General features: G+C 36.3%; 2 protein-coding genes across 2 annotated transcripts; both read right to left on the bottom strand.

Moving 5' to 3' along the window:
- Positions 1 to 3,319: 3,319 nt before the first annotated feature.
- LOC126912395 (uncharacterized) lies at positions 3,320 to 6,807 on the bottom strand. Its single transcript, XM_050704260.1, has 2 exons — positions 6,568 to 6,807; positions 3,320 to 6,376 (listed from the first exon to the last, which is right to left on the bottom strand). The coding sequence occupies exon 2, from the start codon at positions 6,036 to 6,038 to the stop codon at positions 4,731 to 4,733; it is 1,308 nt and encodes a 435-aa protein (XP_050560217.1). The 5' UTR covers positions 6,039 to 6,376; positions 6,568 to 6,807; the 3' UTR covers positions 3,320 to 4,730.
- A 2,616-nt stretch (positions 6,808 to 9,423) lies between these two features.
- Positions 9,424 to 10,548, bottom strand: LOC118278366 (uncharacterized). Its single transcript, XM_050699434.1, has one exon. It carries the CDS (start codon positions 10,546 to 10,548, stop codon positions 9,424 to 9,426), a length of 1,125 nt encoding a protein of 374 aa, XP_050555391.1.
- Between the last annotated feature and the right edge of the window lie 10,871 nt (positions 10,549 to 21,419).

The raw sequence follows: 21,419 nt of genomic DNA, 5'->3' as shown, positions 1-21,419 counted from the left end.
GTATACCAATGAATATGATTAGTGGAAGCCAAACGCATCCACAACAATGTAGCATAGCACATTTCTGGTGGAAAAACACCCTTGAACAGCCAAAGATTACATTATAACAAGACTCCTTACAAAAAGCCTCAAAGATCTCTTACACAATGAACACAGTCCATGAAATGACCGAGCCACTACCAGCATCGGCGGAGATAATATAAAATCAAAGGGATAGCACTTTCCACAGATTGTTGCTGAAGATAATTGGACAAGCCACCCTCAGGCCCTCAGGGAGGCGGGTAAAGGGTTTTCATAAATTATATCTAGATGTAGGTATATAAGTATAAATATTGATCAAATAATCCGTTTAATAAGAGGTGATATCACGCTTATTTATCACCTATTTGTAAGTGTAAGCATAATTGTACTTAAGTTACACCAAATATGGTATTTATCTCCCGCAAATAGATTATAATTGGAGATTGTTCCGTATTTAGGTATTGATTAATTACAAATTATGTAGAATTTGATACTGGTGTCAATGGGACGATTTGTTGATGGGGTATGAAAATTAAAAATCTATTTCGTCCGTTAGATAATCAAAAATTATTAGACACGTGTTTTTTTATCTATACTAATGTTATAAAGAGGTAAAGTTTGTAAGTTTGTATGTAATGGGTAATCTCTGGAACTAATGATTTAATCCTAAAAAACAATTCACTTGTAGAAAGCTACATTATTCCTGAGTGCTATCCTAAGTGCCTATAAATTATTTTTATAACATGTATATTAACCGAGCAATCACAACTTTTGTTTAGCAAGTTAGACAGAAATAGCTCATAAAACAGAATAATATACATACGCTGCCTAAACAGTTGCTTAAAATTGAAAACAATGTATGACAATCTGGTTTGTCTTAATGATTTCTACGAAAAAAAAAACCGCGACCCTATATTTCTATCTATTACCGAGCTCGATAGACTTATTCTGATTTTGGTTTCAGAGGTAGATGGGTGTTAGTCGCCCTACAATGGGATACGTTCCCCACCTATGCCGTTAGTCGCCCAACATTTAGTTAGTCCCGCACAGGTATTGTCCCGCACGGGCATTGTCCCGCACAGACTTTATCCCGCACAGGCATTGTCCCGCACAGGGATGGTCACGCACAAGGATGGTCCCGCACAGGGAGGGTCCCGCAACGGCATTGTCCCGCACAAGCTTTGTCCCGCACAGGGATTGTCCCGCACATAGATTGTCCCGCACATAGATTGTACCGCACAGGGATTGTCCCGCACAAGGATGGTCCCGCACAGGGATGGTCCCGCAACGGCATTGTCCCGCACAAGCTTTGTCCCGCACATGGTTGGTCCCGCACAGGCATGGTCCCGCACAGGCATGATCCCGCACATAGATTGTCCCGCACATAGATTGTACCGCACAGGGATTGTCCCGCACAAGGATAGTCCCGCACAGGGATTGTCCCGCAACGGCATTGTCCCGCACAAGCTTTGACCCGCACAGGGATTGTCCCGCACAGGGATTGTCCCGCACAGGGATTGTCCCGCACAGGGCGGGTCCCGCACGGGCATGGTCCCGCACAGACTTTATCCCGCTGAGCAGGTTAGCTAATATACACTAAGATTTCAAATTCAAATTTCAAATTTATTTATTTGCTCAAATGTGGTGCATAATATAGGTGTTACATACAATATAATAAGATCAGCACATTTACCATTATTGGCATGCAATTGGTTAGATAGGTACAAGAATACTCATGCATAAGACATATAGGTACATTTTGACAACAATTATTTAGGTAAGCTTTGGTACATAAGCTACACTTAACTTAACTTAATTTAACTTAACTATTATTTATTTCTTATTATATAGCCAAAAGATTTACATTTATTTTTTACTAAAAATTCTTGCACTGAGTAGTAATTTTCTTTTATTAACCATTTCTTTAATGTAATACAAAATTTCTTATAAGGAAGTTCCGTTATAGATTTAGGCAAGGTGTTATAAATAAGAGGAGCCATGTAAACACAATTCCGTCTAAATAACTCTAACCTAGGTACGGGCATTTGGAGAAGCACGCGTGTTGCTTTTCTCTTATTTACGTTATCTTTAACTTCAAATAGCGCAGAGTTGGCTCTTATGAATTTAGCTACTTCATATATATAAATGGAAGGAACAGTTAATAGTTTATTAGACTGAAATACAGGCCTGCAGGATTCAGACCATTTCAAGTTAAATATTGCACGAATGCATTTTTTCTGCGCTATAAATACTCTTGAAATATCCACAGAATTCCCCAAACAATTATTCCATAACGAATTACTGAACAAACATACGCATGGTAGACATGAATAGCTGTATGCTTTGAAGTAATATCTTTAACCTTTCTTAACGCAAAAACAAACTTATTAATTTTATTACAAATATTTTCTATATGGTTTTTCCATGTAAGGTGTTCATCGAGAAAAACTCCAAGAAACCCAGCATTGTTAACCTGTTCTATCATTGTACCATCATATGCAATATTTAAATTTATGTGTTTACTTTTCCAAGTTTTAAATCTTAATACATTAGTTTTCATAACATTTATCCTTAGTTTGTTAATGTCTAACCATTTAGTAATATCATTCAATGATTCGTTTATAATGGTATCATAGTCTTGTGGATTTTTACTTTCTATTATTACTGTGGTGTCATCTGCAAATAGAACACACTGATGCTTTATAGCTTGTGGTAAATCATTTATATAAATCAAGAATAATAATGGTCCCAAAATACTCCCCTGTGGTACACCACAGTGATTTGCGAGCGGTTTTGAATCAAAATTTTCTAATGTGTTATTTGTTTCGTTAAGTTTTGTGACTCTGGTTATCTGTTTCCTATTACTTAAATATGATTTGAACCATTTTTGAGCAGAACCTCTGATACCATATCTTTCCATTTTCCTAATTAATATTGAATGATCTACAAGATCAAATGCCTTACTAAGGTCCAGAAGTAGTGCACAAGAAGAAGTGTTGGAGTTAATACTATTCATTACTGCTCTCACAAGCGTATATATAGCCAATGTTGTAGATTTATTTTGTTGAAAACCAAACTGTTCCTTTACAAGAATATTAAATTTATTTAAGTAATTAAGTACCCGTTTATACATAATTCTTTCAAATAGTTTAGACAAAATTGGAGTTAGGGCTATAGGTCTATAGTTATTTACATCAGATTTGGAACCTTTCTTGTGTAATGGTTTGATTAATGACATTTTCAACCTATCAGGGAAACAACCTTGTTCAAGAGATAGGTTGATGATATGAGGTGGTGATATATACCGGGATATACATTTGATTATATCCGTAGAAATATTATCATACCCACAAGATTTTGTATTTTTTAAATTCCTTATAATCTGACAAACTTCAACACCATCACTGGGTTCTATAAAAATACTGTTATCTCGTGAAGCTAAATCGGAAAAAGATATATTACTATTGTCAATATTATTTGACTCACCATTTTTAGCAACGTTGACGAAATATTTGTTAAATGTATTAGCAATATCTGAGCCAGATGTAGTTGTGGTATTGTTATCTTTAAGAAAATCCAGATTATTTCTACATTTAATTTTACCCGTGTTGTGTTTTACAACATTCCATGTAGCTTTTACTTTATTGTGAGACTGAGCTATATATGTTTGGTTGCATAGTGCTTGAAGATTATACATACACTTTCTTAATATTTTAGAATAATTTTTATACCTATTTTTATTTTCGTTAATTTTATTTAGGTAATAGATAAACCGTAAAGACCTTTTGTGTTTGCTACTAGTTTTGATTCCTCTTGTTATCCATTTTGGTTTACTAACATTAAATTTTTTCTTTACTCTTATACTCGGAAAACATAATTTATAAAATAATATCAATAAATCATGAAACTTCTCAAATGCCTCATTTGTATCTGATGTGTCATAAACTTCACTAAAGCTTAAGCAACTAATATAATCTATGAACTTAATTACATTTTCCTTACTGAGATCATCTTTAATAATATAATAGTAACCTTTAACATCAATGGTTTGCTCTTTTATTGTAACTGTTTGGGCTGTATTATGATCTGAAAGATAAAAATTATGTGTTTCGCCAAGATAGTCATCAATATTACCAATAATATTATCAATACATTTATTATGTCTAGTGGGTTCATTTATGTAGTGTTGTACACCATAATTTAGCATCAGATCTCTAAAAGTTGCACTATTTTTATCTGAAAGCAGCAAATCTATATTAAAATCTCCACAGATAATAATATTTTGTTTTTTATTGTGAATTCTTAAAAGAGTTTTTTCAAGACAAACAAAAAATGTATTAACATCGGAATTCGGGGTTCTATATATACATAGTACTATAAGATTAAGATTTTTTATCATTATACCACATATTTCAAAGTGTCTTTCAGATGCGAATTCACTTATAACATCAAGTTTAGTACTTACATAGTCATTTCTACAGAGGATGCAAGTACCTCCGCGACGTTGACTCTCACGAGAGAAAATATCAGCTAGGCAGAAACCGTTAATGTTGAGGTACATTTCCTCATGCTTTTTGATGAAGTGTTCACTTAAACATACAACTACAACATTCTTTCTCAGTTCGAGAAGCTCTAGTAGTGCCACTTCCAAGTCCTGCATCTTATTTAAGGCACCCGCAATATTTTGGTGAAAGACAGAATACGAAGATTTAGTCGCGAAAAAAATTATTTACTTTTGGTTTAACTTGCGACTGGTTATTGGTACTAGAAACATTCTCTATTGGTTCTGTCTGTGAAAGTTTTTTTATAACAGGGAAATAGTAAGGTATTGTACCTTTTTTTATTTCTACATTACAACCATTTGAATATGTTGTTATAACATGAGAATTTTTATTTAAAGTTTTATGTGAGGCGCAACATTGTTGAATTGTTAGATTATTATAAGACAGGAATATTTCATAATATAGTTTTACATTGATATGATACAATATTTGCTGTAAAACATTGTGTGGTTTTGTCTCTACAAATGTACAGTTATTGTAATTTCGAGTTATTAACTTTAGCTGATCATTCAGTTTACGTTCATTAAGGTAATTATTATGAAGCACATTTACTACATACACATTGCAATTATTAAGAAAATGTAATGCTATAGATATTTCAGACAAAAATTCCACTGGATTTGAGTCATTGCTCCCAGTCATTATGATTACATGATCTTTCTTTGAAAGTAAGTTAGTGTAATGTTTACAATCTGCCAATACATGGTTTGTTTTAGCGTTTGGTTTTGTCATAGATTGTACTTTGTAATTATCAGAAATTAATTTATGTTTGTTTTTTAATAATTTTTGCACAGTACCTTGTCCTTGATCATCAGAGAAGATAAGTATTTTACCAGATTCTTCAAGACATTTATCACTGTTGGGTTGACTAATATCTGTTTGAGGGCTCGTAGTTTTCGTAGTTTTCCTTGAATCGCAACACGGAGGACTGGGTATCTTCTCTCCATCTTCAATGTTAGGATTAGGTTGACTAGTGGTAGTTGGCGGATTGTTATTATTTCCTGCAAACTCCAAAGAAGTGCTGTTTCGGGAAGGCTTGGGGGTATGAAAATCCAAGTCAAGATTAAGTTTCCTTGAGGCAGTTTTCTGTTTTATAGCTTGACTTCTATTCAGTTTTAATGAGGTTGACGATGAGACAGTCTTTTTGTGACTAAATGTAGTACACATTTTTCTAAGTTGCTCAGTTTTTTTTATTTCATTTTGCAACTGTATTTTAATTTCAGAATTTTCCAATGTTAGTTGTTCTATCTCAGTATGAGCACTTAATAATTCTTCCCTCAATTTCTGTATCGAATTTTGTAGTTGTGTTATTTCATCAGTCATGATGTAGGTAGATAGGTCCATCATACTCTTAACGCTTAGATTAGATGATGAAGAATCAATTGATTCAAGAGAAGCACTCGAAAGACATCTCCTAATACATCGGTTTCTCATAGTAATATTATTTAGTTCCATTTTTATAAATAGAACGTTAATGTTATAAATACTGTTATTCAATTTTTTTGATATGGAACGTGTCTTGATATGCTAAACGTAAACAAACGATTCTATGGAACGTTCCTATCGTTACGGTTGGCAGCGCTATCAATAGTGGACTGGAACGCAACTGCGCTTCATTCAAGCTCGTTCGGTTGGTAGTACCGCCAATGTTCAAATTTGGAGGTAAAAACAGAAAAGTTTTAGTTTTAATAGTTTATTTAGTTTATTATTTCACTTTCACTTAGCACTTTTATATTTATTACCACACTTTGTATCCCATTTGAGGAATGTTATTGTTTGTATTCAGTGTATACCTTTTTTTTTTTTTTTTTTTTTTCAGGGGGGAAAATCATCCAATGACTTCTCTCGCCAGGGCAAAGCGAGAGGGAGTGTCAGACTCTTACTGACTAAAAACCACCCCGTTCCTACTCCTGCTTGTCGAGCCGGAGCCCCGGTAAACCCGCTAGGTTGTCCGCAGCTCCGGATTAAGCATCTCAGTGTATACCTTGAGCACTGGATTTATTAGTTATGTCGAACATTTACTGCACTTCGATATGTAACATTTAAATATAGTTTTTATTAGTTAGAAGCTATTATAGCGTCTGCAAACGATATCACTGGATTATTAGCTTATTCGGAACTCACTGGTACTACTTATATAGTTTTACACACTTAATTAGGCAAATTTACAAATTTAAATACGGAGCCAATGTTTACATTGGCTGGGGTTGCCAGCCTTTTTATTATACATACTAGTTACCGTACATGGTTTCTACTGTTTAGTATTAGTTACTCGTTGGTCAATTGGTTGCAAGTGCGGCTGCAGGACAAGGGGTCTCGAGTTCGATTCCCGGGTCGGGCAAAGAATTATTGGTTTTTTTTTCAGATTTTTTGAAAATTTCTCAGTAGTAGCACTGAGTCTGGAATTGTGCCCAGTATAAATGGCTATGGGATTTATAACACAATAGAAAAAATACGGTTTACTCAAGTATTATTAATCGAGAAAAGCTCTACTAGTTTCGAGTTGCAGAGGGATACTTCATCATGCATCTGCAGACGCGGAGACGACGTCAGTAGTCTGCGTGACGTATTTTACTTTGCCCGACCTGGTCTCGACCAACAAAATACTTGTAAGTTATTTACCTCCTTCACTCACATAATATAAAAACAAAGATAATAATATACACGTACATACACCCTATTTACATCAGGTTAAGACCTCACTAAAGCCTTTTATGAATGACCCTAAAAAAGGAAGGGTCAGAAATATTTCCCAGTATTACAGAAAGGTAATTCTTGTTACGTAACACTACAAGGAAATGTAGAGAGAGAGAACTGCTTGTAAATGTTTTAGTAAATAAATTAGTGCTAGCCATTCGGACTACCTAGCGGGTTTACCGGGGCCGAAAAGCAGGAGAAGGAACGGGGTGGTTTTTAGTCAGTAAGAGTCGGACATTCCCTCTCGCCTCGCCAAGGCGAGAGAAGTCATTGGATGATTTTCGCCCCTCAAAAAAAAGGACTGCTGTTAATCATGAATTCCAAAAAGGATTTCTACATTATGCCATCGTCAAAGAAATCTTATTATCGTATTTACTAGTCAAGCCTTTAAACAAACAATACAAAACAAACCCCACAATTTCTTCAGTTCTTCGAAATATTGAACCGTTTATACGTAGTACTTATAATTCTTGTATTATAATCGTTTCAGAGTAGTTTAGTATTAAAGATAATTATTAGGTTGTTAGCTTATACTGGGTAAATACTGAAGGCATGGTTGCAAACACTGAATTGATTAGTTGTTCAAAAAGTGCCATCAACAAATCTATCAATCTCTAAATTAACTAAAAAGTCACGGTTTACTTACGGACATTGATGGAGAAAACCTCTACTAGTTTCAAGTCACAGAGGGAATGTTCATCTTTGTGCCTCGAAACTAGTATTGAGCAGAGCTACTCAGGAGCAGCGTGCGCAAATGCAGCGACGTCGCGCAGCCTACTCGTTTTTTAATTAATAAGTCTTAAAAACAAAAGTTTAAGTCTCACGATAGTTATTATATAAAAAAAATACAGGCAATGTGTTTATTCAACTAATAATACTACTACTACTAATGTTAATAAGACTAAACTAATCAACTTATCGGTACCTCTACTTACATAAGAAGATACAAATATAAACCTTTACCAATACGAAGTAAGAACGAAAATAAAATAGAACAGTACCTCTATCATGAGTTTGAAGCAATAGTATTTGTCGATAGTCGCTAGCGATGACGTAAATTATTTGTATGGCAAATTTTACAACGCCTCTACCGGTCACATGTGGAACTAAAATTTGCCATACAAAAAATTACTAAGTACTTTTGCTTCAAACTCATAGTAGAGGTACAGACCAATAAATTTATAGACCGCCAACAACAAAATCCTCGAAAACACTCCAATATCGTAAACCAACAAAAATTACAGAAAAAACGAAATGAAACCTAAAATCTAAAAATAAGACCTAAGCAATACAAAGTTAGCGGCACATTTTTAATTCAAGAAACGATGTTAGCTAAATTACTGGCTATTTGTAGGGTAAGTAGAGTTCGGTACAAGCTATAGCAGTTCATGGAATCCACATAAACAGGGGTTGGGGACACGACAATACTTACAGAATCAATATTCATATTAAAATCATGAACTGTTTGCTTTCTTCAGTGTTTTGAGAGTGGGTTCTAGTGTGAGAGGTAGCGGTGAGGTGTGGTTTAAAATTATGGTTGATTGTGAAGTTGATGTTTAGTGATCGGTTTAACTCCGGTAACTAGAGATGAAAATGCTTACTTGTACGTAATTACAAAAATCAAGCCGTAAGTACAGCTCTCTCACACTTAATGCAAGCACTTAAGTGTGGGAGAGCCATGCTTCGGCACGAATGAGCTGGCTTGACCGGAGTGATACCACGGCATCACAGAAAACCGACGTGAAACAACGCTCTGCGTTGCGTTTCGTCGTGTGCATGAGGTCATCGGATGCCATCTTACCCACTCCCCAATTTCTCCAATCTCTGAATACCCAAAAAACCTCAAATTCCTAACCCCCCATAAGTCCACTTGGAACGCCTCTGGTGTTTTGGGTTTCAATGGGCGGCGCCGACAGGCCTCAAAGCAAGGCTTATATAAGTGCAAAAGCGCAATTGCCTGCATTTTCAAAGAATAACAAACATGATTGTGTTCGTATGATTTTATTTTTTTTTATTTATTTATTCATTTATTTCAGGCCTCATAGGCCCATATAAAATACTATAAACTAATACATTAAAATTTATAAATACTATACATAGATTACAAACAATATTACAACTAGTTGTGCTTAATAATTAATAATTAGGTCACACGAAGAGACGGCGTCGTGTGTCGCGCAGTGTCCGGTAGCCGACCTCGAAACCGTCGGTAGACTACCCCTCGTGGCCAAAACTCCTCCTTCATTAAGGTCGACAGATGTTCAGTCGGCACCCTGACCACAAAGGACTTGAAATCCACTCTGTGTTGAGAGTGCAGCTGCTCGACCTTCAGATGAAGTTTTGCCTTGATCTTGATAAACTCCACAATCTCCTCCACCTTTGTGGAGTCATGCAGCCGGGACACGTAGAGCAGCGTCGCTGGTACAGCAGGACGCAGCAGATGGTTATGTCCTGTCAATGCGGTACCGCACTGATTGCGGCAAGTAGGCTTCCTCTTCTTCCTTCTTTCGACTAAAGTGAAGCCTTCCTTGTCATTCTGGTTCTTTTTAGGAACCTCCTGATGCAGATCCGCGTGAGGCTTTTCGCCCTGTTGAATCTGCTTACCCCCTTTTGCAGCGATGGCGGCGTAAGCACGTTTGGGGGTCGACGTACTCACACGTGTCGTAGCCTGCGCCGGAGGCGCTAGCCGTTCGGCGGAGTGACTCACTGCAGCGCCCGCACGTGGCGATGCCTGCGCCTTTGCCGACTCAAAACTGCTGACCGATGCATTAGCTGCACCGCGGCATATGTTTGCGTCGGTGCACAGTTTCGGTGACCCACTTACAGCAACTATGTTGCGTAACGCCATTAATTCCGCACGGAGTTCTCCGATTGTATTCTCTGAAGACATCAGCTTGGATTGTACCTCAGCCAGGCTTGTCTTCAAGGATATGATGTCCTTGAGTAGCCTGGTAACGTCGACGTGATCAAAGGTGACAGGGGGCAGCTTGTGCAGGTCCTTTGCCACGAATGCAGGCACGTCGTCGGGATCTGTCACCTTCAGCAAGGTGATTATATCCTGCACACTTTTCTCCGTTCCGTCTCTTCGGCGAGCTGGCATCTCGTCCAGCTTTCCAAGACATTGGAATAGCAACCTTTTGCCGCTACTTATGTCTTCCTCCTTGAAGTTAGATTTGCAGATTTGCAAGATGCTAACCTCATCCATCGTGTCGATGGCATGCTGAATAAATGCCAGCAACTCATTGGCTATGAGTGGTTGGGTACTCATAGTAAGGCAGGCAGCGGCTAGTGCCGCGCGATTCGCGAGTTTTGTAAACACGACCGTATACGAGCGCGCTTCGCACTGCACTGATTTTAACAAGAACTAGTACATAAGTAGATATAAGAAGATATATTGCAGAAATATACCAGTCCAGTCACTCTAACATGCATATAGTTCAAAGCTCCGGATGCTACTACTGTCTTAGGTACTGAATATTACATCTTGCATGCCCAGCATATCAACCCACCCTAACTTAACAAAAATTTAATAAATTTTCAACCTCACTCATTGGTAATAAAGTTCAAAGTTGAGTAAAGTATTTTGACTTTTGGGGATATCTTGATGTGCAGCGTGTGAACACGAAAAGGAGATCCCTAAGGAAATGGCGGAGTGCAGTGAGGTTCGAGAGGAATGTGAAGCCCTCACGCTATAGTTCACGTCTGGAATTTGATAAAGATTTCTGTAGACATTGTAAAAATTAAAAAGATTTTAATTGTGTTGGAATGGTATGGCTGTAAACAAAATTCAGTATCTACTTCATTAAAATAGAAGCTTTTTTTAAGGAGGAATCATCCAATGACTTGATCCAATGACAAGAGGATGTGTCAAACTCTTACTGACTAAATATCACCCCGTTCCTACTCCTGCTTCTCAAAACTGGGCCCCGGTAAACCCGCTAGGTAGTCCGCAGATCCGGACATTTCACAAGCTTAACTACCAAATTATAAAATAAAAAATTGTATTCTATGAAAACACGGACAGTTTAGATAGATACAAAATAAACTTAAAGACTGCCAGCGGCTTCGCCCGCTTTTCTGTGGGATAATAAGTATCCCATCACCCAAGTTAAGTTCATACCCTGTCTATACACCAAATTTCTTCAAAATCCGTTCAGTACCTTCAGCGAGATTGATTGGCAAATACAAACAAACAAACCAACTTTCACATTTATAATACTAGTGTGATACTGATAACTAATTAATATTAAAAGTAAATATAAAACAAAACACGCTCACAAACAAGAAATAACTCAACGACAGATATTCAATAAATAGTCCAGTCAATTTAGGAATTCACCTCGGAATTCGAGATACCCAGCTGTAATTTTGTATATACTTGTATATTGACCCCCTAAAACTTGTCTCAAAACCTACATATGGTAGGGTGTGAGCAACCCTTAAAATTCAAGGTCAAAGGACCCAAATTCTTTTAATCAATTCTTAAAAACTAATTATGATATCTCGTTCAAACCAATTTTCGTTGAAAGTTTCCATTAAAACCTACAGCATATATATTTTTTAGTTTTCCTACTCATTTATTTTAAAAGTTAGAGGGCAGGACACATTCTGTAGACCTCATTTTTCCACTTTGGAAGCGTCTATCTTTCAAACGATTGATTTTGACGAAAAATGGTTTTAGGAACCATGACGTATTTTTAATGTACTATCCATAGACAACCATAACGGACAGGATAGACGAAAAAAAAATTTTTTTTGAAGAGATGCAGTGACCGCGCGCTCTCTGCCCTCTATCTCGAAAACGGTTCACCGTAAAAAAAAAAGTTTAGACAAAAGTTATAGAAAATTTTGTATTTCACAATATTGCTATTGAATACAACTACCAAAAACCCATAGGAAATGAGATATTTCGATAAAAACGCAAAAAAAAACATTTTTGGGCCCTTTGACCCTGAATTTTAAGGGTTGCTTACACCCTACCATATGTAGGTTTTGAGACAAGTTTTAGGGGGTCAATATACAAGTATATACAAAATTACAGCTGGGTATCTCGCATTCCGAGATTCTTACCTAATTTTGCCTTATTTGACTGGACTAAAATACTTATTTTCCCGACAAACTCATACATCATAACTTTCATGAAGTTTCAAAGCATATACTCAAACAGGACACATACATATATATACATATATTGTATATATGGAGTTCCGATATTATTACCTACACACTTAATAAAACTGTAATACGATGTCAGCACCATCATTACATAGTATAAAACAAAGTCGCATCCTCTGTCCCTATGTCCCTTTGTATGCTTAAATCTTTAAAACTACGCAACGGATTTTGATGCAGTTTTTTTAGATAGAGTGATTCAAGAAGAAGGTTTATATGTATAATATATCACCATTGCCTATAAAGATCCTATCCAGAGGAGAGCCTTTTTATATTCGCTTCATGCTTGCAAACGAATTTTGGCGCAAATGAAGTAACAGCTAGAGATAAAACAAAATAAGAAATGTTCTAGTAAGTTACAAGGTATTTCCAACTAGTCCCGAAACAATTTGTTTTAGAAGCAACTCATACAACAGTGTACGCTACTAGAATACCAACAAATGTTATAAATCTTTTCAGTACCAATTGTGGACTAGTTTCAGTAGTATTCTGTAAGCTTCAACTGTACTTAGTACCTACTTAAGTGGTGATATATTTTCTAGAAAAAGACTTCGACTTGGATTCAATGACACTAGTTGTTCAAGAGCTGTTTTATTTTCGAAAAGTGCTGTATAATGGTACATTATCAGGCTATGAGTGGCCACTGCTGAAACTGAAGCAAACTTCTTCTTGCAACTTGCCATTGGTAGATTAATGTTTTTGTTGAAATAATATATGTGAATGTGATACATGATGTTGATTTAGTTTCACAGCGTTAATAAAAGAAGTTCTTTAATAAATATTACATTGTATCGAATATATTATCTACACATTTCGTTAGATGTTTAATAATAACTATCGTGAGACATACTACATTAACAAAAAATAACGTTATACTCACGTAAATATACTGATAAAAGGTCTGCGCACGCTGCTCATGATGAAAATTCCCTCTGTGACTCGAAACTAGTAGAGCTTTCCCAGAATATTTACGTGAGTAAACCGTTATTTTTAGTTAATATTTCGTTTAGCTTCCTGATTACAATTTGCAATTGCAATACACCTGTAACTCCATTGTATCACCGTCAGGAGTAACCTGTCTAATCTCTCTGTGAGCCTTGCAGATTGCAAAAAGCTGTGATTTAAGCTGTGTGAGTATGAACATGAAAATTAGTTCTTACTGTTTTACGTACATAACTGGTAAGAAGTACGTGTTATGCTGGGGCCACACTAATGGAATATGCCCTTTGATTATGGCGGTAATTGATGTTTGTACGAACATTTAAAGTTCACAATCGTTCATTTGTTTTCAAAATCAATGGCATATCCCATTAGTGTGGCCCCAGCATTACATAATGTATGGGCACTTCTGTATTCATCTTCGGGGTTTAAAAATCATGGCATTTTTTCAAATGTGTTTTATTCTAATGTTACATAAGCTTAAGCTAAGCATTGAGTTATGGCGGCAAAAAACTGCCTGTCAAAGTCGGACTGTAAAAGTAAAACGTAACGATTAAACTGTCAGGTTTAACTGCACAACGCACAGTAATTACAGTTAAAGTTGCACAGTTAAATCATTAAGGTTCTGCCAAAATAGAGCATATAAGCTAAACCTAAATCAAGGAAAACCTTGAACTTGAGAATTTTGGAGCAGTTCAGATCTGTAAGATTGCAATATACCTAATTGTATGAGGGTTACAATATGGCGCTAACCTTGAGTTCACACATAGAAAGCGTTACAATGATTAGCAGTGTAAGATTTTCCCAGGTTACTCGAAAATAAACTCTAAGTTTACTGTCAAGAGAGTCTATAATCGTATAAGAAGTGCTCAAATATTTTTGTCTCTAGAAACAAACAATGAGAAGCGAAATCTTGGGAAAAAATCTGATGGTTGCAGCCATTGGGCAGCTGTTAGATTATCTCTTTTATTTCTTTTTATATACTTATACAGCAAACGCAAAAACCTTCTTCGAACTGCCAGTTTCTTGCAAAGTTAGGACGCTTGCACATAACTGCTAAATAATAAAATTAAACAATGACCAGCTGTTTATATTGTTGGTTACAATTAATTATTTTGACTGCACAATTTGCAACCGGCTGCCGCGTAACGTGAAGTGTGTTCGATTACCGCTCGGAAAAACTCTTTGTGTGATCCACAAATTGCTTTTTCGGGTCTGTGAAAGTGAACTTGTATGTTTGTAAGCGCGCCCACGACACAGGAGAAAATTCTAGTGTTCACACTAAACTTCGCGACGTTAAAAAAACCGCGAAATAAATTTTAAATGTTTTAATTCTAGGTATAATTCATCAATATGAAAATATCCTAAGGAATGAATTGCGTTCAAATTCAGCTAACAAAGTTGGGTACAGATCGGGTACAGATATTCTGTAATGACGAGGGTACAATCAAATTACGGCGTGCACAGAATTATTCGGTTACGATTACAGTTACGATTTTTTTGCCACCACTATCTCTTGAATATATAAGGTGTTCTAAAATTATCTGCCACGGCTTTAATGGGAGGTAGTGTTGTGGTTGAAGATTACAATAGTGAATATAAGTTATATTATTGATTTATGAGTACTTTTTTTCATACAAAATAATGTCTACTACGTGTGAATTTGTTATGAAAGAGCTACCTATCTCTTTCACTGTCTCTGTCGCTTCGTCAATGAAAACAATTGATAGTAATTCGCATCGTGCGTATTTGTGAACCACGTTATGCATAGAAGAGTCAATGTTTATTTAACTTCTTTATCTTCTCAAATTGAATTTACTAGTTCAGGGTACGAAATTTCTTCACTATTGTAATCTTCAAGCACTACCTCTTACCAAAGCCAAGGCAGATAAATTTTAGGACACCTTATATAACAATGAAACTGTTTTTAAGTTTGTATCACAAGCGATATTCATTGTAGTAATCTACCGAGTAGGTATAAGTAATATCCGTAAAATCGGGTTTCTTTAATCCCTAGGGAGAAACTAGACCCAAGTTCTACAAGCTATAGGAATCCAGAACAAAGCGTACATTAGTTTTTCATTGGTCTAAAACTTGGGATCAAAGTTACCCTCTAGGGTCAAAGAAACCCGATCTTACGATCCCTAAATATAAGTTAAAATGTACTAAACAAAGATATTATTCTACAACGTGCACTTTGAAGTAATTAAAAGAGACTATTCTCTCTCAAAAATCCGCCTTTGGTATGACGCGTGTCCATGGGCATTGCTGATCGCTTACCTACCATTAGAATTACGTCCGCTCGTTTCAATATAACAAAATAGCTAAAGCTTTATAGTAAAATATACTTTACTTTAACTTATATTGGTGACTAAAAACTATACATTTTAGGTAGATAAGCATATAACATTCATAGGCCATGGTAACCACCTCCCATTAGGTGGGCCGTGTGCTATTTTCAACCATTATGGTATAAAAAATATATTCTATTTAGTTATTTTTTATATGTAGCTAATGGTACACCGTTCTAGCTCTGGTTCTAATTCGGGTAAATATACTATTTATAGTAGGTATACTAGTAATTACCTCCGGCTTTGCTCGTAGGGCTTACGCAACCTGCTTTATTCTTACAGTGTACTATACAATGTACCGTAAAACTATAGCTCTACACTTTAAAATACTCGTAAAATACTGACAATAACTGTCCAAACGGTTAGTTCGTGTTTCAAAACAAATAGAGAGAGATAATTTTACATAGTACAGTTTATTCCTGAAACGAACTGTAGGGTTGCACTACGTCCATAATGCTTTAAGTTACCAGAAATTAATATTTTAAGGCTAGTTAGTTGTATTTTCCATGTTATTACACTCTTCCAAAACTTAAAGGACATTGTAGAGTAGACAGTTTTAGAAAATCATACATTGTCACGCTTTTTATTTCCGAAGAGATAGGCAGAGATGCATATTATGGCACGTAACGTCACACCAACTATGTTATATGTATATTGTCTTTCTTCAAAGTCTGTCTAGTTTCCCTATTGATAGTTTTAAATAAATATTGAATAACTTCAACAAAAATAGACAGATCCCTATGTTGTTATTTCCCAAAAAAGTAAAAATAGAATCAGAATATGAAAAAACAGATTCGATTATTTTGGGTTCAATCCCAACTGTACCATTTCATGAAACTAGATTCTATATTTATATTCTAGATCTAGTCATATGTACATATTGCGATACATTTCTGAATACCCCTTTGCTTTACAAGGGTTGACATTCACTGAAGTTTGTGATTATAATATTATTTCAATACGTAAGAAATGGTGAAAGATATCAATTTGTCCTATCCTGTTTTTTTTTTAAATGATTCGTTATGGAAGTGATTGCTGGCAAGCAAAGTAGTAACTACAGAAAAGTTTCTAGCATAAATTCCTGAATATAATTTTACTACTTTAACTAAAAAATCACAGTTTATTCTATATGAAGAAAAGCTCTACTAGTTTCGAGACACGGAGGGACTCTTCATCATGGGCAGCATGCGCAGACGTGGTGAAGTCAGGCAGCATGTGATGAAGATGAATCTGCTATTGCCCATGATTAAGAGTCACCTTGATTTTTTAGTTAATTTAGTATGTCTCACGATAGTTATTACAAAAGTATAATACTAATTTGATACAGACAGATATTGAATTAAGACACTCTGTAATTTCAGGTGTGATCACTCCACTCACGTAACGGTCAGTGTACTTACAAAGATGCTTTATATATGAACTGGTAACTTCTTACCGAACAAAAGGCATATCATAACTCTCTCCGAACAATAGACTAACAAATAATAGCAATTACCAGAACATAAGTACAAATTAATAATAAATCATCTTCACATTAAATAGAGGCTGGGGATGTACTTAGGTATCCACTTTTTTCGTTCGCGTCAGATGCAGCGTCGGTAATTTATACGCGGGCTCCTTTTGGGGCCAGGAAAACAAAGGTTACAATGAATATTTCAAATACTTTTTTGTCAATAGAGAGAAGAATCATGTCTTTAATTCCATGGAGGGGCTAACAAATATGAACTAAGCTCCACTACTTAGCTTTGGTTTAATTGTTGTATGATTTCGTCACGTTTTTAACGTTAGTATGTAATGTAATAACGCTTGGCTCTCTGTTCTCAATGAATGTTTAGAAAAATTCCTAAGATATACTTATGGGCACAGGAAATATAGAGAAAATTATAAGAAAATAATCTCAAAAATGTCTACAAGGTCAAAATACACGTACATAATCGTAGACAATTCGACACCACCTTCAAATCTTAAAAAAGAGTGTATTCCTTTTTAATAGGCACCAGAGGAGCTACAGTCTGTAGCTCCTCTGGTGTTGCGTATATTAATGAGCGATGCTGATTGCTTACCGTCATGTGATCCGTCTGTTCGTTTGCACCCTTTTCCATAAATAAAAGAACAAATATAATAAAAGCAAAATTAATAAAGCCTCTGGTTTCATAGCCACCATATCTATTTCAGTTTCACGCTCCTCGCGCTTGATTAATAGCCTGCATTTGCTAACCAACACATCTCTGTCATTACTCCCCCCTCCCACTCACCCCCTAATCCTAAGAAATCCTTGCTATGCAATATTTTTTCCTTTCCACTTGAACTTTTAACCGCTCTCCGTCACCATCATTTTCTTTTTCCAAGTAATGACGTCATTTGAGGTTTTGTACGTTCCCAGTAAAGAAAGGAAAGAATTCTTTCTAAAGCGATTCCAAAAATCTCAAGAATAGTCTCTTTTGAATTCCACGAACTTTCATCTGTAACCACTTGATGATAAGGATGAGTTATAAATTACTATTTATAGTTTTATCGTGTTGGCCCGAACTTAGCTGAGATTGACGTGAAACAACGCTTGCGTTGTGTGAGTGAGGTTACCGGAGGCCCAATTCCCCCTTCCCAATCTTCCCAATCCTTGATTCCCGAACAACAACCCTTAAATTCCTAACCCCCAAAAAGACGGCAACGCACTTGTAACGTCTCTGGTGTTTCAAGTGTCCATGGGCGGCGGCGATTGCTTACCATCAGGTGATACGTCTGCTCGTTTACATAAAAAAAAAACTTTACAATCCATCATAACATCGCTTTTTTAATCCTAGTCACTACATCGTCTTTCAATCCACACGTTTCTGTAATAACACTATGTTTCACTCGATTAGGTACACAATTATATCCACACATAATTACTTCTCAAGTCTCTCATTTTCATAGCATTGTCTCATACACCGTCTCGTCTGTCTCTTGTCTTTCTCACAATAGAAAACACATTGCGTAAATCTGCGTCCCTACACACACCGGTTAATCCTACTTAGGTTACTGCACGGTTGGCGCGGTGGCTGGGCAACTGGCTGCCGTGCAACGTGTCGCGGATTTCCGCACGGAACAACTCTTTGTGTGATCCACAGATTGTTGTTTCGGGCATGTGAAAATGTATGTTTGTAAACGCACCCACGACACAGGAGAAAATCCTAATGTGGGGCAAAGTTTTAAAAAAAAGGAGAAATGATACCTCATTGTTACTTCTTATTCACACTAATAACCATTTCCTCAGCAGATATAATCATCATCATTCATTTGGAGTTCTACCCTAGTAGGTATAGAAGAAGTTTCTAGAAAAATATTTCGTTATTATATTAATTACATTCAAAACTTATGACTCTTCATAATAAATCTCCGGCAGCTAAGAAAAGTTCGCGTTTGAAAAATTAATTAAAAAACTACTGGCTCGATAAGAATGTAATTATTCGAAAGTTTTTGAGAAGAATGAATGAATGTTTTTATTACAGTAATAGACTTTTAGACCTAAGTAAACTCTATTACCTAAGTATTAAGGATTTTTGACAGGATTCAGTCACTGACAGTCAAAATTGATAATGAAAACGTCTTTGCGGCTGTCTCTTTGGTTGAATTTTAGTAAATGTAATGTGACTAATGAGACAATTTGAAACGACCTAGCTTTATTGACTTACTGACTTAAGGTCCTATGACCCCTAGATGGGGCAGAGGGCGTCCACAGAGGTCCTCCATCTCGATCGGTCTTGAGCTTCCCGCTTCACCTCGCTCCACGTCATGCCGATGCCCGCCGCTTCCGCCACTACAGTACGTCGCCAGGTTTACCAAGGACGGCCACGGTTCCTTTTCCCCAGGGGATTCCACTCTAAGGCTTGTTTTGGAATGTGGTCGGGGCCTCTTCGAAGAGTATGGCCAATCCATCCCCACTTGCGGTGTTTTATTTGGCGATCGATAGGGCTTTCGTGGCATTTCTCCAACATTGACTATAGTATATTATTTTTTATTTTAAAAGTACCTGTGAATGTTTTAGATGAAATACATGCTTTTTTGACCATCCATGATATTTTGAAATTCTCCCAATAGATCCTAATAAGCATAGATGCTGAAATTAAGCCTGCTGCTTACCCTGATCCGATAAAAAAAGTTCCATAAATGGAAAAGACACTTTCGAATCTATGATATACATACTTACTGATATTAAAGTAAGGTTATTCTATATGTACCTTTATTAAATAATCTTCAAATCGTATCTTCTAGAACATTCCAGCTTCCAATAAGCCATTGACAACGCAATAGAGACACTGCCTTTGACCAATCAAACGTATCCATTCATTAATGGCTCTCTCAGATAACTATTAGTATAATTATCCTATCCCAGTAATTGCTACCTTTTGGTAAACTCGATAGCAGTGGTTCTACATTTAGAGAGAAATAGACATCTACACTATAGGTACTTCACCTTTAATACCTATCAAAATAAAGCTATTGGATAGTATCACAAAACTAGCTTCTGCCAGTCGTTTCGCCCGCATTCCCGTGGGATAAAAAGTATCCTATCACCCAAGTCAGCTCATACTCTATCTGTATACCAAATTTCATCAAAATCCGTTCAGTAGTTTCAGTGCGGTTGACGAACAAATATCCAAACATAGAAACTTCCGTAGCTGCGTACTTCCTAGCGGGTTTACCGGGACTCCGGCTCGAAGGGCAGGGGTAAGAACAGGATGGTTTTTAGTCAGTAAGAGTCCGACACTACCTCTCGCCTCGCTCAAGGTCAGAGAAATCATTGGATAGCCCCTCTTAAAAAAAACAATCAAACTTTCACATTTACTGTGAAACTTGGTTAAGTGGGACCTGGATAAGTGAGAAACCTCCACAAATGGAACTCATACTGAGGTCCCTACCCATTGGCACTAAATTACCTCTATTAGAGGGAAAAACAAACCTCTTTATCTGGGATTCGTTCTTTCGATTTATCATCTTAGTTACCTCTATTAATGAGACAGAAAGTGATTTTTAATGTATAAACCTCAGTAACTGAAACAACATCGTTTTGTTTGTTGATTTACTTATTCTTATTCATTTATAATGTGCACATAACACATTATTTTATTTAAGAATCACACCTCTTTATGTGAAATAACCAGCATGTTCACCTCCATTAATGGAACCCTCTGTAAATGAGACAAATGTTTATTTATACCTGGTTATCTGAGACACTGGGTTAGTGGAATACCTCTATAAGTGATACCAATTTAAAGGTCCCTTGATGTCTCACTTAACGAGGTTTCACTGTATAATATTAGCGTGATATATGTAATTGTTAACTTGTATTCGTAGAGATCCTTGCTTAGCGAGAGATATCTAACAATAAACACGATAACCTTTGTGTTTATGTGCAATATTATCTTAATAGTTGTGTTATTATTGTTATTGCAAGGACTAATGTTATGTTTTATCTAACACTAGTTCTCAAGATTATGTGTAATTTTTATATATTTATCGGCTAAGATTGACTGGTTACTTGTACTGATGAAAACTACTGTTCGAGGGGTCTCAGGGTGCTGCGGTTATCTACCGCGCGCCTCAAAGAGTCATCAAACCACAATAGATGGATGGGGCCCAGTAGGATCGATGCCTGATCCGGAGCTGCGGACTACCTACCGGGTTTACTGGGGCTCCA

This window comes from Spodoptera frugiperda, chromosome 2, assembly GCF_023101765.2.
Source record: "Spodoptera frugiperda isolate SF20-4 chromosome 2, AGI-APGP_CSIRO_Sfru_2.0, whole genome shotgun sequence".
Lineage (NCBI taxonomy): Eukaryota > Metazoa > Arthropoda > Insecta > Lepidoptera > Noctuidae > Spodoptera > Spodoptera frugiperda.
Note: the sequence above shows the minus strand (reverse complement) of the source record. Positions and strands in the feature narration are given on the sequence as shown.